This window comes from Brachyistius frenatus, unplaced genomic scaffold (assembly GCF_029030835.1).
Source record: "Brachyistius frenatus isolate BFR_SWC_R1_liver_20210118 unplaced genomic scaffold, ASM2903083v1 Contig_31, whole genome shotgun sequence".
Taxonomy (NCBI): Eukaryota; Metazoa; Chordata; class Actinopteri; family Embiotocidae; genus Brachyistius; species Brachyistius frenatus.
Window position 1 is genome coordinate 1,920,988 of NW_027210630.1, and position 12,953 is coordinate 1,933,940.

The window sequence follows — 12,953 nt, forward strand, 5'->3', positions numbered from 1 at the left end:
ATCCTGTTGGCGTGACTGTGACAGAGCCATCTGACTAAACAGACTTTTTCAGTCACTTGAAATCAATAAAGTGAGGAAGAGTCTCATCACATCTATTGCTGCATCACTGTGGGTGACAAACAAACAGATCTTGTGAAAATCGACTGATTGTTACAGCTGCATATCGTCAATGACACCCAAACAGACTTTGGACTGTAGAGTGTCCTTTCTTAGGGTTTAATGAGTTCAAACCCAACAGACATTTTCCAGTAAACATGTATCACAATTATTGGCAGGCAAGAACTCAAGAGGCAGCTGACACTTTATAATAATATACATTTAAATAATACAAAATATACATTCATTCATACCTCCACACACATGCGTACTGAACACACACATGCGACCTTATACGGGGTTTTCAGAAAGACTGAAGGCAGAAGAAGCTGCTGTTTGATGGACCAGCTAAAGCCGGTCTTTCTGAAAAAAGCTTAATTATAAGAATAACATTTGGACTTGGCCATGAGAAGAGATTCAGAGTGGGGGAGAGGGAGGGTATCTGTCTGTTAGAAAGTTGGAAACAATAGATGGAAAAAGATGTATAATCTTACACCTCGAGCAATATTACATAATGAAACGATGATTGGCACAAAGCTAAATTAAGTCGGAAATGCAAAAAACAAATGCTTGTGGGAGATTTACTGAGTCTCTCATTCCTGTGAGCAGTTTGTCTATATGGTTGGAATGTTTCTGTACTATTAACAGTGGAAACAAGTGGATAGTTGGTTTTGGGAAGTAAAAGGAAGCTACAGAAAATTTCATTTACCACCTGGATCAAAAATCTAACAACCTGATATCTTTAAAACCATTTCAATCATAAAAATTCACTAAAACTATTGGTTTCACATACTGTCCACCTCGATGTGGGAGTCTTCTAACAATCTCACAGAGCGAAAGGTGAGTTGGAAATGTTTGGTCCTTTGGTTGATGACTACACACAAAACTGCAAACTTAGTGCAACAGTTGAAAGTACAAATGGGCTGATATGTAAATGTGACTCTGCAATATAAATCTCATTGATTAACACTACAGAGCTGGAAAAACAATCCGCAGTCATCCTGTAATTTCTGAAAATGACTGCGGTGTGTCTTCAGTGTTGCATTGCAGTGAGCATCGATTGAGTTTGATTTTCCCTCCAACAAAGGAGAGGAACATCTAAACCAAGACATATTTATCACCTGCTGAAGGGGCTCAGAGGAAGCCCAATTTTTGGAACATGTGGAATTGTACAGCATGAGCATATTTTTGATAAAAAAAAAAACAACAACAACAAAAAAACACCCAAGAGAATAACTTAAATACTCCACGTGATATTTGTTTCACATTTACAGCAAAAATCATACGACCCAACAGAGATTTTGTCGCAAAATGATGCAGAAAGATTTTGTTCGCGACTGTGTCTTTCACATTTCAACTTTGCAATAACACCTTCGGCCTGAGTGTTTAATTAATTTCTCTGTCAAAGTTCACAGTGAAAGGCGACAGTCCCAGTGTGCTGTTCAGGGTAACAGCTGACGGAAAAAAGTAGCTCTACATGTGCTGTGGTCATTGGCCCATGAGACATTAACGTTAACACACTCTAACACACACACGTTATCTGCTGTAAACTCACATACACTCTCAAATGCTCAAAGCTGTCCAGTGACAAGGGGACTTGTTCGTTTCCTCTGGCTACCACAGATGGGTCTCCCGGATCTCACAGATGATGTTATTGGCTTTTTTGAGTGCCTAAGAAGGAACAGAAAAAGGGGGAGAGTGCTTGTTAAACTGCTGGCCTTAAAATAGAATATAAAAAACAAAGAGAATGGACTTGCTCTTCGTGATGCTCGGAGCAGATTCAGAGAACAAAAATATCTTCCAATTTTACCTCCAGCATTTGAGCAACCTCGATTCTCTGTTGTGCCGTGTCCTGTGACTCAATGAGCAGCTCCTGCAGCAGTGCCTGTTTGTAAAGCTGACCCACCAGCTCGCTCTGCAGATGCTCTTTCACAAAGTTCACCAGGAAATGCATCACTGTCTTGGGCACACTGCAGACACACAGCAAGATTCTAAAGTTAGAAAACATATCAATAACAACTGAGGTTGACAAGAAGGTGGACGAGGGCGCCTTCAGGTGCTCTAGATTTGTGCCAGTCAAACCTGTCTTGAATGCTTTTGCGGACAATGAGGAAGTAGCACTTGATGAGACGCTGGATGACCTCACAGTCCCTCTGCTCTCTCGCACTCAGCTTGCGGGATACGGGCACCGCCTGGCAAAGAGGGGCAAAGAGAAAAGGTTGACAGTCGGCAATGAATTCAGTGTTTTGTCCTCCTGCTAATCCGACCACTCACTGTGTCAAGGAGGTTAATGGCCTGGCCTTTGCTAGGGCTGCCAAAACCAGCGGCGTAGGCTTTCTCTTCCGCTACCTTCTCGTTCTTCCAGCGCTTCCCTCCATCAAGGGCCTCTGCCTGAAAACAAGAAATCCCAGCAAGTCAAAGGGTGAAAGCAATTTCTGCCAAGCCAGGAATTCTACAAAGACCTTTGAAAGGGGCTGTAATGTTTGTGAAACATAATGGTTCAGTCTTTCCAGAACATAACGTCTTCTGTATAGAAGTATAAATGATAAATGTGAGTATTCGCTGTAAAGCACAAACAACTACCTGCTGACTGTTGACAGATGCTGAGACCTGAGCTGCATCCGTGAAGTCTGGATGCTTCGTGTTGATGTAGGCGAGCTCGATTGCTACTAAATTGTGTACCTAAAGAAGAAGAAAAAAAACCAGACAGTTAACAAGACTTGGCTGTTGCCCTTTATAGTTAATAGGAAATATCCTCTTAGCTAAGCTGTGGCTTACCATTTCATTAGTAATTGGCAGGCGCTTCCTCAATAATCCAGTCACTACTTCCACAATGGAATCGTGCAGTTTGGGAAATCGCAGAAGCTCCTTAAAAACACAAAGACATACTTTCTTTACATGGTGATGTCATAATTAATGCAGTGCCATTTTGCCAAATCACTGAAGTGTAAGGTGCATCATCATCTCTTGGCTAACCTGTGTGCTGAAGGAGGAGCAGTGCTGGATGATCCTCTGCAGCTCCTCATGAACGAGCTCGACACAACGCAGACTCGGCTCCTCCAGACGCTTAATTTGCCGCTTCACCAGCAGCTCAAAGGACACCTCGGGCACAAAAAGCGCTGGCCGTGGACCCTGCAGGGCAAATCACACACACACACATACACATACTCACACATACACCAGCTCTCCAAATGAAAGAACTCATGCCAGAATTAGTATTTAACAAATTCCAGAAACAGAAGTGAGGAGAAGTTTACCGTAGCATTGCGGATGGCAGTGAGGATATCGAGATCAGTCAGTCCTCCCAGGGGGTCGATAGACTGCAGAGTGCGACCAAAGGTCTCATGGAAAATGTAACACATCCGAGCACCACCACAGCTGCAGGAGAGATGGGTTGAACTGTGACACCGGTGGGGTTTCTCAGTGCTGTGTGTCAGCAATGTTAACTGCGCCAGAATTAAATGCAGTCAACCAAAAAAGGTCAATATTTGCGCCGCGTATATTTACATGAATTAATTGCCCAGTGGAGAAAGAGCTTTGGAGAGGGAGGTGCCAACAGAAGATGCTGATACGACTTCAATTTGCACTTACATTAACCCCATAACACTGTGCACCAATGAGAATAAAATGCTGAGTTGGACAACAACTACTGAATTAGATTAGAACAATCTGAGAATATTACAGGCAGTTTATTAAAACATGAAACAACGGCTGCTGTCATCATCATCATGACATTATTTTTCCTGTTCATGTTTTATAATATAGAGGGTACTACAGTGAGGTCGGACTCACAGTTCTGAGGTCTGGATGTGCCTGGCTGTTCCCTCTATGGTGTTGCAATAATCGCTGGCAAACTTGGTGACAATCTGCAGTAGGGTGGCACTGTGGTCCTCCACCGGCTGACCATAGCTGTTAAGCCGTGCCTGGTACTGGGCGCTCAGCACGGTCACTCGGGTTTTGAGGTCTGGCAAGCAGTCCCGGATGTGGTGCATGAGCAGTCTGCTGAGAGTTTTGGCCAGATAGCGCGAGCCAGCACGGGAAGCGAGCGAGGGGTAGTGGCGCTGCAGAAAGGCCTGCTCGTCCTTCATTGAGTCCTCCAGGCTCTTTTGGGTATTGATGTCATGCTGGCTCCTAGAAGGAACAACGAGAGCGGGAGTTTGGTAAGATGATCGGGATAATAAGAAAACTCTTTATCATGAAGCTAAAATAATTACATCCCTAAAATAAAATAAAACCTGGCTTAGATCCCCAAATAGATGAAGTTTATCATTTCAAACCTGTTAACCACCCCGATAATCCCGAGCCTGACAGGAATGACTCGACCCAGAAGGACCTCCAGTGCATCAGTTCCTGCATCCATCAGGTCCAGCTTACTGACCACCAGCAGTGTTCGACGACCTGACAGACACACAAACAGAGCATTTACAGATCATTAGCAGCAAACCCAGTCATCCTTTTATTGACAAAGTCAGTAGAAATCTCCCAGTAGGACATAGAAGACAAACATGTGACACGTCTCAGGTGGGACAGGATTTACAGCAAGCCGGGGAACATTTGGAATAAGACACAGATATCCTGGTACACAATCACTGAGCACAACAGACATTTCTAGGCCACACTGCCAACCTCCCGGATAATTACTACAGGCACATTCTCTTTATTGATCCATCTATTCTTCGCAATGTACCATGACAGCAACATTCATTTTCAATACAACCATTAACTGTCAGGATGCTATTAACTGTAAAGACTAAAAGTCTCAATAGCCTGAAATGACTTGAGTATAATTCATTCTGCCTGCACGTTTAATAATTTTAAATCCTTTCCAACTTGAACCATGTTATGTAATAAGCACAGAGAGAAAACAAAAGTAAGATAGATTCTGGGGAGATGAAGCGCCTGTATACAAAATGTCCTACCATCTGGATCAACCTCACGAGCCAATTTCAGCGCATCAGAGGTGGCCAAGTCAGAGTTGGCAGGGGACACTGCGAGGACGAGGGAGTTTGGATTGGAGATGAAGGACAAGATCATCTCTTGCACTTGAGCCTCGATGTCCTCTGGCTGGTCCCCAACAGGAACCTGAGGCAACAACAGTAAGCAGTCAGCGTTACCGAAACCACAGCACCGCTGCTGTGAATGAGTGATGATTACAGATATGCAGTTTAATCAGGATTAATGATTGTCTACTGTCGCCAAGTTTGCACAACTCAACATCCCTGTCGAGGGGCGGAGTTTACCTTAGTGATTCCAGGTAAATCAACCAGAGTGAGATTAAGGACGTTGGGGGAGAAAATCTTCAAATATATGGGCTCAGGAGTGATTCCCTGGGGGAAATGAAAAACAAAAAAAAAAAACATGAATCTAGTGTAAAAAGTTTAATTTGCAAAAGTTCGCATCGAAGCTTTCTTCTCACCTTGTTGTCGCCTGAACTGCGCTCGGTCTCTGCTTCGATTTCCCGACGAATTTCCAGAAAATCTGCAAAGATCTGTAAAAAAAAAAAAAAAGGCGAGAGAACGATGCATCAACTGCACTCAACACATAAGACAGGACAAAGGCAGCATCCACATCATCTTAATCTTTCAGATAAATATACCTGGTTCTTGCAGTGCAGGAATGTACCCCATTCTTCAGCTTTGACACCTGAACAAACAAAAGTGAGTGCAAATTATTTCTTGGAGAATGTTGATAAAATAATGTAAACTCAAAAGATTGCAGATTAACTTCTGTCATGCACGATACATGGAAATCAGAACGAAAATGGAAAAGGAAAGATGAGGCTAAACAAAGACAAGTCCATGCAGACCAAATATACAGAGACCTGAATGGCTGTTTTGGGCATTTTGTTTTACCCCATTTCCTGAAAAAGTAGTGAAGAAGAAGAAGAAGAAGAAGAAAAAGAAAAAGAAAAAGAAGAAAAAGAAGAGGAAGACTGTACGTTAGAAAAGAGACAACAAAGATCTACAAGGAATGGCTACCAGTTAAAAACAGTGAGTGAAAGTGCCAAGCACACATAAACTACTGACTGCTACTGATTAAAACAACTTCCCTCTGACAGTAAATACCAACAACAGATTGATGTTTGGTTACCGTTTTCAATCTTCAGTCGCTCCTTCAGAGGGGCAACATTAACAAGTTGCAACACCAGGGGTCGTCTTGTGACTATTCCTGATCCCCGAGGCAGAAAATCCCGTCCAACCAGGCTCTCCAGCACAGAGCTCTTTCCACTGCTCTGTTATGGCACATAATGAGCGCAATTACATATACAATCATCTGCTGAGGAATTATTAGTTTGTTGTCAGAGATCTTACAGTTAAAGCTTGCAGTGGCATAGAGGCCAAGGTATAGATAGTGCTGAGGCAATTATTGCATTTCATTTTAAAGCTTTGTTGTTGTTTATCTTGGCTGACCTGAGATCCAACCACGACTATCTGAGGTAGCTGTATGATCTCTGCGCCCACTGTGAGGAAGACCTCCTGCAGCCGGTTGATGGTGGGAATCAGAGTCTCCATCCTTCCAGTAAAGTGGGCACTGTTATTACTGAAGAGGTACAAAAAATAATAAAAAAATAAGTATCGACAGTGAGAAAGAAAGAAAATCCAAACATCTAATGCTGTATAATAAAAATACTATTGACAAGGAAGTTGACTGATTTACACTCTAAATCAAGGGAAAAGAAAAAAAACACAACACTGTGGAGAACAATTACGTACGGAGTTAAGAAATTTAAACCATAAATAAACTACTGTTATTCCTCTGGTAAATCAGTATTGCTTCGGTAAAGGGGAACGTGGTCCTGATGAGAGGGGTGTAACGCCCCAGCGCCGGGTAGCCCAACACCGTGCCGATGCCCCCTCCCCCTCGTTATACTCGAGTTTCTGGTAGGATGTCTAGATGAAAATTGGCTGCTAGTTATTAGTAACGTCACTGACACTAGGTCCAAGTTGCACGACAACAAATGGTAGGAGCACAGGCCGAGCGACTCGATGTGATCTGCTAATGCTCGTTTGCTAAAGGTATTTGGTAAAGGCAGGAAGTGAGATGTGCTAGCTTCGAGCTAAGGTTAGCTCAGCCGCTAGAACAAGCGAGGCTCCGGTCTGACCTTGCCGACGTTCAACAGAAATCCCCTCTTATCCAACGCGTGCGTCTGTCATATTTTGTAGAAAAGAGGCCGGCGTGAAAAACATTACATTTCCACCCGAACTGTTATCCAAAATTCACAGCTTAAGCTATAAACCGTCCGTCCACCACAAGGCGGAACCGTCTTACTCCATGAACCTGATTCGTCACTAAATACGAATCACGTGGTTTGCTCTTAACTGATTGGACGAGGTAAACGATCCTCATTTGGTCCCGCCTTCCTATTTCTGCCATATAACCACTTATATTTATGCTACAAAAAACGACAACCCTTTCACAGGCAACCTTCATACATTAAAACATTAGCACACAACACAAGAAGAAAGATAAACATTTGTTTTCCGTGTTTTAATGTCTGTATATATAAACATGATATTTACAAATCATACAACAGCCATCAGTAAGTTATGTGATAAAACATGAATTACCTTCTCACAGATGGTCAAAAAGAAAACACACCGAGCATCATTCAGCACGATCATTACTAATAAATAACCTCCAGTAAAAGTTAAGTGTCCCCTGGGATTTGTAGCAGCCGGAGATCATGTGAAAACAACAGCATTAATGGATCCCTTTGTATTCAGATATTATGTGATCAGGTCTTGAGTCATCACCGCCACATCATTGACAAGGGGCCAATTCAAAGTGGCTGTGTTTTCTTATCCAAGTCCTTTATACGTGGATAAGAAAGCCCTATTGCTGAGATGATCAACAGTCAGTGTTATCCATGTTCACTCTGCCGCTGATCAGGCACACACCAGGGGCTCTCTGCAAGAAAACTGATTTTGTATTTTTTTTTTTTCACAGTCTCACACGCTAAACACTGAATGCATCTCAAAGCACTGTGCACCACTTGAAAAGAAAAAAAAAAAAGAAAATAAAATAAAAAAAACAACCAGAAAAATCAGCTTTAAGCTCAGCATCCTTAGTCCATGTATGAGGTGTCCATACCCTCACCGTCTGGGTGAAGCAGCCTTCCCGCCAAGCGCTCAATGTCATCGAGGCTAAGTTGTCGAAGTGAGCGTTCATAGTCCTTGAAGAAAAAAAAAAGCAGGTTAAAATTATTTGGCAGCATTTATTTTAACCATTTTATGTGGAAGAGGGATTTAAAAAAAAAAAAAAAAAATTATATATATATATACTTTCAATAAAGTGGGGAGAAAAAGAGAAAATACCTTTTCAAAAGTTTAAGTCAAGATCAATGATGACAAATCAGTAAAAATTAACATGTTTGTCATTTCAAATGCCAACAAGTATTTATTTATTTATTTATTTTTTTTAATTTATTTTATACACTTTATTAATCCCCGAGGGGAAATTTCTTCAAATTGCAGGAATTGAAGGGATATAAAAAGCAGAGTCACATTAACTCAGCTGTGGAGTGTGTGATACTAATGTTGCATTAACAGGAGACCCTGACAAATTATGCCAAGTGAAAGATGGAGAAAGTTAAACCATAATGAACGTTTTTCACCATTATGAACACCATTGGTAAATTGGGGGCAAATCTCAAGATAACTGATAAGTATTGTAAGTGTTGTGAGATATCACTTCAATACATAATGAACTGTCAACAGACAAAGTGGAAGATAGGTTTCATAAAGTGATTTGTGACCCAGTAATAACATTTTGGAGTTGGAAAGCCAACTAGGTTAAAGCAGAGTGTACGTTTTTAATGTCTATTTTGCAAGTTGTAAAGATAAAAAAAAAAAACCAGCAACTGAAATTTTGTTAAACTAACTTGAGACTATATTCAATATATATTAAAAAAATTGCATTTAAACTATGTTTAATCCACCTTTTAAATCGTTCTACTTTTAAATTTCAGCATCACTACAATCCTTAACCAGATAAATTCACATAATCTCCAAAATAATAACTATCATAGGAATGTCCCATCTGTCCATCCATACACAGCATCAGAGATTTTTATAGTTTAGTGGGTTTCTCTGCCAAAAAAAATAAATAATGATTTTAAAATTTACTAGTCATGTAAAATGTTTTCAGTACTGCCTGACAACCTGACAGTTGCCTTAATATCCACAGAAACACGACGTCATGAAGAAACAAAGTAAGGACTTTATTCTGCATTGAGGATTAATCCAAAGGGTGAAATAGTTGATGAATGACTGATCATGACAGTGCTAACATCAGCAAAGACAGGTCTTGGATAACAAACCGATAGTATAAAGCAGCGATTTTGATCTTCCTCTCCCGCGTAAACTCAATAAGCTGTTTGATATGGACCGTATGAGGAAATGAAACGGCATGTCAGATAGCTCCTTCAGACTCAGCGGGAGGGGAGGATTTGTTGCAGAGGAGGTTAGATTGGCAGAGTAAGTTCACGCAGTAACTCATTCATATTAAAGGTGAACTCTCTTTCTAAAAATGTCCTTTCAAACCAAGTATAACTCACAGAAGAGTTTTGCTTGAATAGAAGATGGCATTTGAAAAATATTGTCAAATATTCAGATTTAAGAATTTCCAGACATTCAATTATTATCTAGTCCTCACCGCCACATGTTCATTAGTCATCAATAACAGGGCCAAAACTTTTTCAACATGCATTTGATTCTGCACTTAATATTTTCAGCCTCCATGAAAGGCATAAAAACATTATGGTTTTCAGAAAATATCCACATCTACCTGGATGGACAATTAGACCTCGAGCTTTAATCCTATTACACTGCCTTGAAGCAAAGATTTAAAAATCATTGATCATTTCAGTACCTTTATAAGCTGTTCGTGGACTTTTGCCGCATCTGCTGGACTGAAGTGTCTTGCAAGTATAGTGGACACAGTCTGCCACACTCCTTCCTGTGTGCTGCTGCTGCTGGCAGACGTCCCTGAAGCTCCGGTCCTCTCCCCCACAGGACGGATTACCAGATTCAATTTAGCCTCTGGCCCAATGGAGTAATCACTCAGTCTGTGTTCATCTGACAAAAGAAAATATCGTATGCTATCATCTAAAATGTAAAAGTTTGATGCATGTAAGAAAAGAATCGGTGGCTCTCGCAGTTACAGTTATCAAACACTCGACTGTTGGAAAATCTACCTGCCAGCGTTTTCCCTTTGTAGAGCAACCGCTGCTGGTTCGCTGGTATGTTGAGGCGTTCGGACACAAGTTCCTTCACTGTGGAGACCTTTTCATCTTCGGTCACCTTAAGGATCAACAACACGACGATGTAATTACACTCACGATTGAAGTACAAGCAAGCATGAAGAGTGTAATCAATCTGAAAATCTTACATTGCATCAAATTTACATAAAACCAGCAATGAATGAGGAATTCACAAACACAAGTAACACACACCAACCCTTGGTAATTAAATCTTTAGGACCCCCTTTCACTGAAAACCAAACAGTGACTGTACTGTAACTTACGGTGGTAAACATTTACGTTCACCAAAACCACAGTAAACATAATGTATTCTGGGCGGACGCAGGTTTATTTGCAGGGGAGAATTAGGAAAAATTAGCGTGACACCGATTTAGAGTCACTTCTCTGTTTAAAACAAATTTAGTCCAGTTTCATAAATACTTTCCCATCTGATCCACACATTATTAAATGCTGTCTGCGCGAGGGACCAGTATTGTTCTTTATTTGTTTAATGACACATAACTCCTCAGAACGCAGTAAGTACACTGATCATATTAAAAACAAGAGTGGTCCCTACACTCATGTACTATGCAGATGAAGTTCAGTACTATGACTAAAGGTACCAACACAGGAAAGTAAAAATACTTCATTGCAATTAAAAGTCCTGCATGTAAAAACCTACTTAAACACAAGTAGCAGGAAAAAAAAAAAAAAATACACTTATTGAAGTATTAAAGTAACCGTACAGGGTTTGGTCCCTCTGAAAAATATATTATTATACATGACATCGTTATATTATTAGCACTGAAGCATCGGTGTGTAAGCAGCATGTAAGTGCTGGAGGTGGAGTGAGTTTGAAGTACTTTATTAGGGTTTTCTTTAGGTTTCTGGAAGGCTTAGATGCTCAGTGGCCAAAATGGAGGTCGGGTTGGGGAGAAGAAGATGAAACAAAGTTCTGACATACAAACCTACTTTTGGGCAAATCTTGTTTTGTACTTTCTTTCTAATCTCTAAACCTTCATTTTTTTTTTTTTTTTTTTGGTGAGATATCAGATTTTTATTGAAATTAAACCGCTTGAGAAGTTTAGATGGAAAACCACTAGTTGGTGGAGCTGTTAACAACTCAAGACATCTGAAATGTGACCGATTACATACTGATTTTTGTAAAACATCAGAAGCCAAATAGGCTGGAAACCGCAGACTTTAATCTTTGATTGTTATCCACTGTGTCAACGTTTCATCTTAAAAGTAACTAAAGTTGTCCAATAAATTAGTAAGAGTGTAAACTACAGTATTTTTTTTTTCTTTCTGTGAAGTGGAAGTATGAAGTAGTATCAAAAGGGAAATACTCAGTTAAAATACATTTAAAATGACTTCAACTCCTGCACAAGTAACGTGTTGGGGAGTTTGTAGTGCGCTGGCCTTCCCCCGACACATTTTTTTTTTTCCTCAAATACTGCTCTGTTGACGCATCGGCCTCGTGACTTCCTCTCTCTTCGAGACCCACTAAATAAGGACTTTGCAGAGCTCGCAGTTCGCTGCCGAGTTTGAAAGCGGTAACGCAAAAAGTAGTGAAGAGAAAGGACGGACGGGAGGGGTCGAGCGTGCCTTCCTCACGGACTTGGGCTAGCGGGCTCGTTGAAGTAACTGATAACTTGGAAGAGGACGCGTCTGCATATTTACGCTACGCCGCGTGGTGTTTCAACTACCCGTTTTTTTGTTGTTGTTGTTGTTGTTTTTTAGACGAAAGAAACCACATGTACTTAAGATGCATTTAAATGTATTTCATCACGTGACGCGGCTAAACCGCTAGCTGCGATGCAGGCGAGCTAAATGCTTGGATTTAGCATGAGGCAAGCTAACTAGATCGGCGGTGCTCCACACTCACCTGGACGCTGCACTCTTTTCCTTGAAGCGGTTTCACTGTGAGGATCATTTTCGAGTACCCCCAAATGAAACGCGACTACGCGAATTTATGTTCAAAGGTTAAATAACAAAAAAAAAAAATATCTACCAGAGTAACGTTACTTTGTTAGTTCGCGGTAGCAACACAGTTTCCTCTCTTCTTAACGGCCCATCTTCTTCTCCTGCCGCTGCCGTCTGCTTGACAAGTGTCAACAGCTGCCACCTACCGGCTGGAGTGTGGAATGGCAGCCTAGGGCAAACACCCCCCCCCCACACACACACACACACACACACACACACACACACACACGTTCATCACAAAAAAACAAACACCAACTATGAAATGTCAAATGGTTTTACTGTTCTACTGAGCACACCATAATTTAATGTCAGAGGGAAGATTAACAAAGTTTGAATCTAAAAGGGATAAGGGGCATCATTTTAAAAAATAGGTCTATATTTCAGGGATGTCCCTATCATAACAGCACCAAGGCGTTTTTCTCATCCCCTAAGCCACTATAGCTTCACTCTAAGCATTGTTTTATTAACGTTTAGTGGTTATAATGTTCAGGGCAGGCCGTTTTTTTTTTTTTTTTTATTTTTTTTTAATAAATAATAAATAATGATAATGGTCCGTAAAAGTGCATAGTTTTTAGTCAAATAACTGCCGACCCACCACCCCCATCGTTAACAGCATCCAAGACTTTTCAGA

At 40.9% G+C, this 12,953-nt stretch overlaps 2 protein-coding genes across 3 annotated transcripts; both read right to left on the minus strand.

Moving 5' to 3' along the window:
• Positions 1-186: 186 nt before the first annotated feature.
• Positions 187-7,373, minus strand: LOC138621640 (dynamin-1-like protein). Of its 2 annotated transcripts, XM_069699833.1 has the most exons (18): positions 7,199-7,373; positions 6,507-6,636; positions 6,187-6,328; positions 5,918-5,956; positions 5,693-5,739; positions 5,513-5,584; positions 5,337-5,423; positions 5,016-5,178; positions 4,374-4,494; positions 3,889-4,227; positions 3,354-3,474; positions 3,073-3,228; positions 2,875-2,964; positions 2,680-2,778; positions 2,371-2,487; positions 2,179-2,288; positions 1,907-2,066; positions 187-1,767 (listed from the first exon to the last, which is right to left on the minus strand). In XM_069699833.1, the coding sequence occupies exons 2-18, from the start codon at positions 6,606-6,608 to the stop codon at positions 1,711-1,713; spliced, it is 2,022 nt and encodes a 673-aa protein (XP_069555934.1). In that variant the 5' UTR covers positions 6,609-6,636; positions 7,199-7,373; the 3' UTR covers positions 187-1,710. The 2 variants fall into 2 exon arrangements, with proteins under 2 accessions (XP_069555934.1, XP_069555935.1); XM_069699834.1 differs by lacking the exon at positions 5,918-5,956.
• Positions 7,374-7,558: 185 nt separating this feature from the next.
• On the minus strand, positions 7,559-12,441 carry ubl4a (ubiquitin like 4A). The gene is made up of 4 exons (XM_069699799.1): positions 12,225-12,441; positions 10,292-10,397; positions 9,967-10,172; positions 7,559-8,269 (listed from the first exon to the last, which is right to left on the minus strand). Exons 1-4 carry the CDS (start codon positions 12,270-12,272, stop codon positions 8,162-8,164), a joined length of 468 nt encoding a protein of 155 aa, XP_069555900.1. The 5' UTR covers positions 12,273-12,441; the 3' UTR covers positions 7,559-8,161.
• Between the last annotated feature and the right edge of the window lie 512 nt (positions 12,442-12,953).

Excerpts from the sequence above, each read along its gene's own strand:
- LOC138621640 (XM_069699833.1), bottom strand. The coding sequence starts at position 6,608 with ATGGAGACTCTGATTCCCACCATCAACCGGCTGCAGGAGGTCTTCCTC. Across the intron at positions 5,585-5,692 it reads TCCTGCACTGCAAGAACCAG|ATCTTTGCAGATTTTCTGGA; the intron begins GTATATTTATCT and ends TTTTTTTTACAG. Across the intron at positions 3,475-3,888 it reads CACATCCAGACCTCAGAACT|CTGTGGTGGTGCTCGGATGT; the intron begins GTGAGTCCGACC and ends TCTCTCCTGCAG.
- ubl4a (XM_069699799.1), bottom strand. The coding sequence starts at position 12,272 with ATGATCCTCACAGTGAAACCGCTTCAAGGAAAAGAGTGCAGCGTCCAG. Across the intron at positions 10,398-12,224 it reads GAAAAGAGTGCAGCGTCCAG|GTGACCGAAGATGAAAAGGT; the intron begins GTGAGTGTGGAG and ends TTGATCCTTAAG. Across the intron at positions 8,270-9,966 it reads TCCACGAACAGCTTATAAAG|GACTATGAACGCTCACTTCG; the intron begins GTACTGAAATGA and ends TTTTTCTTCAAG.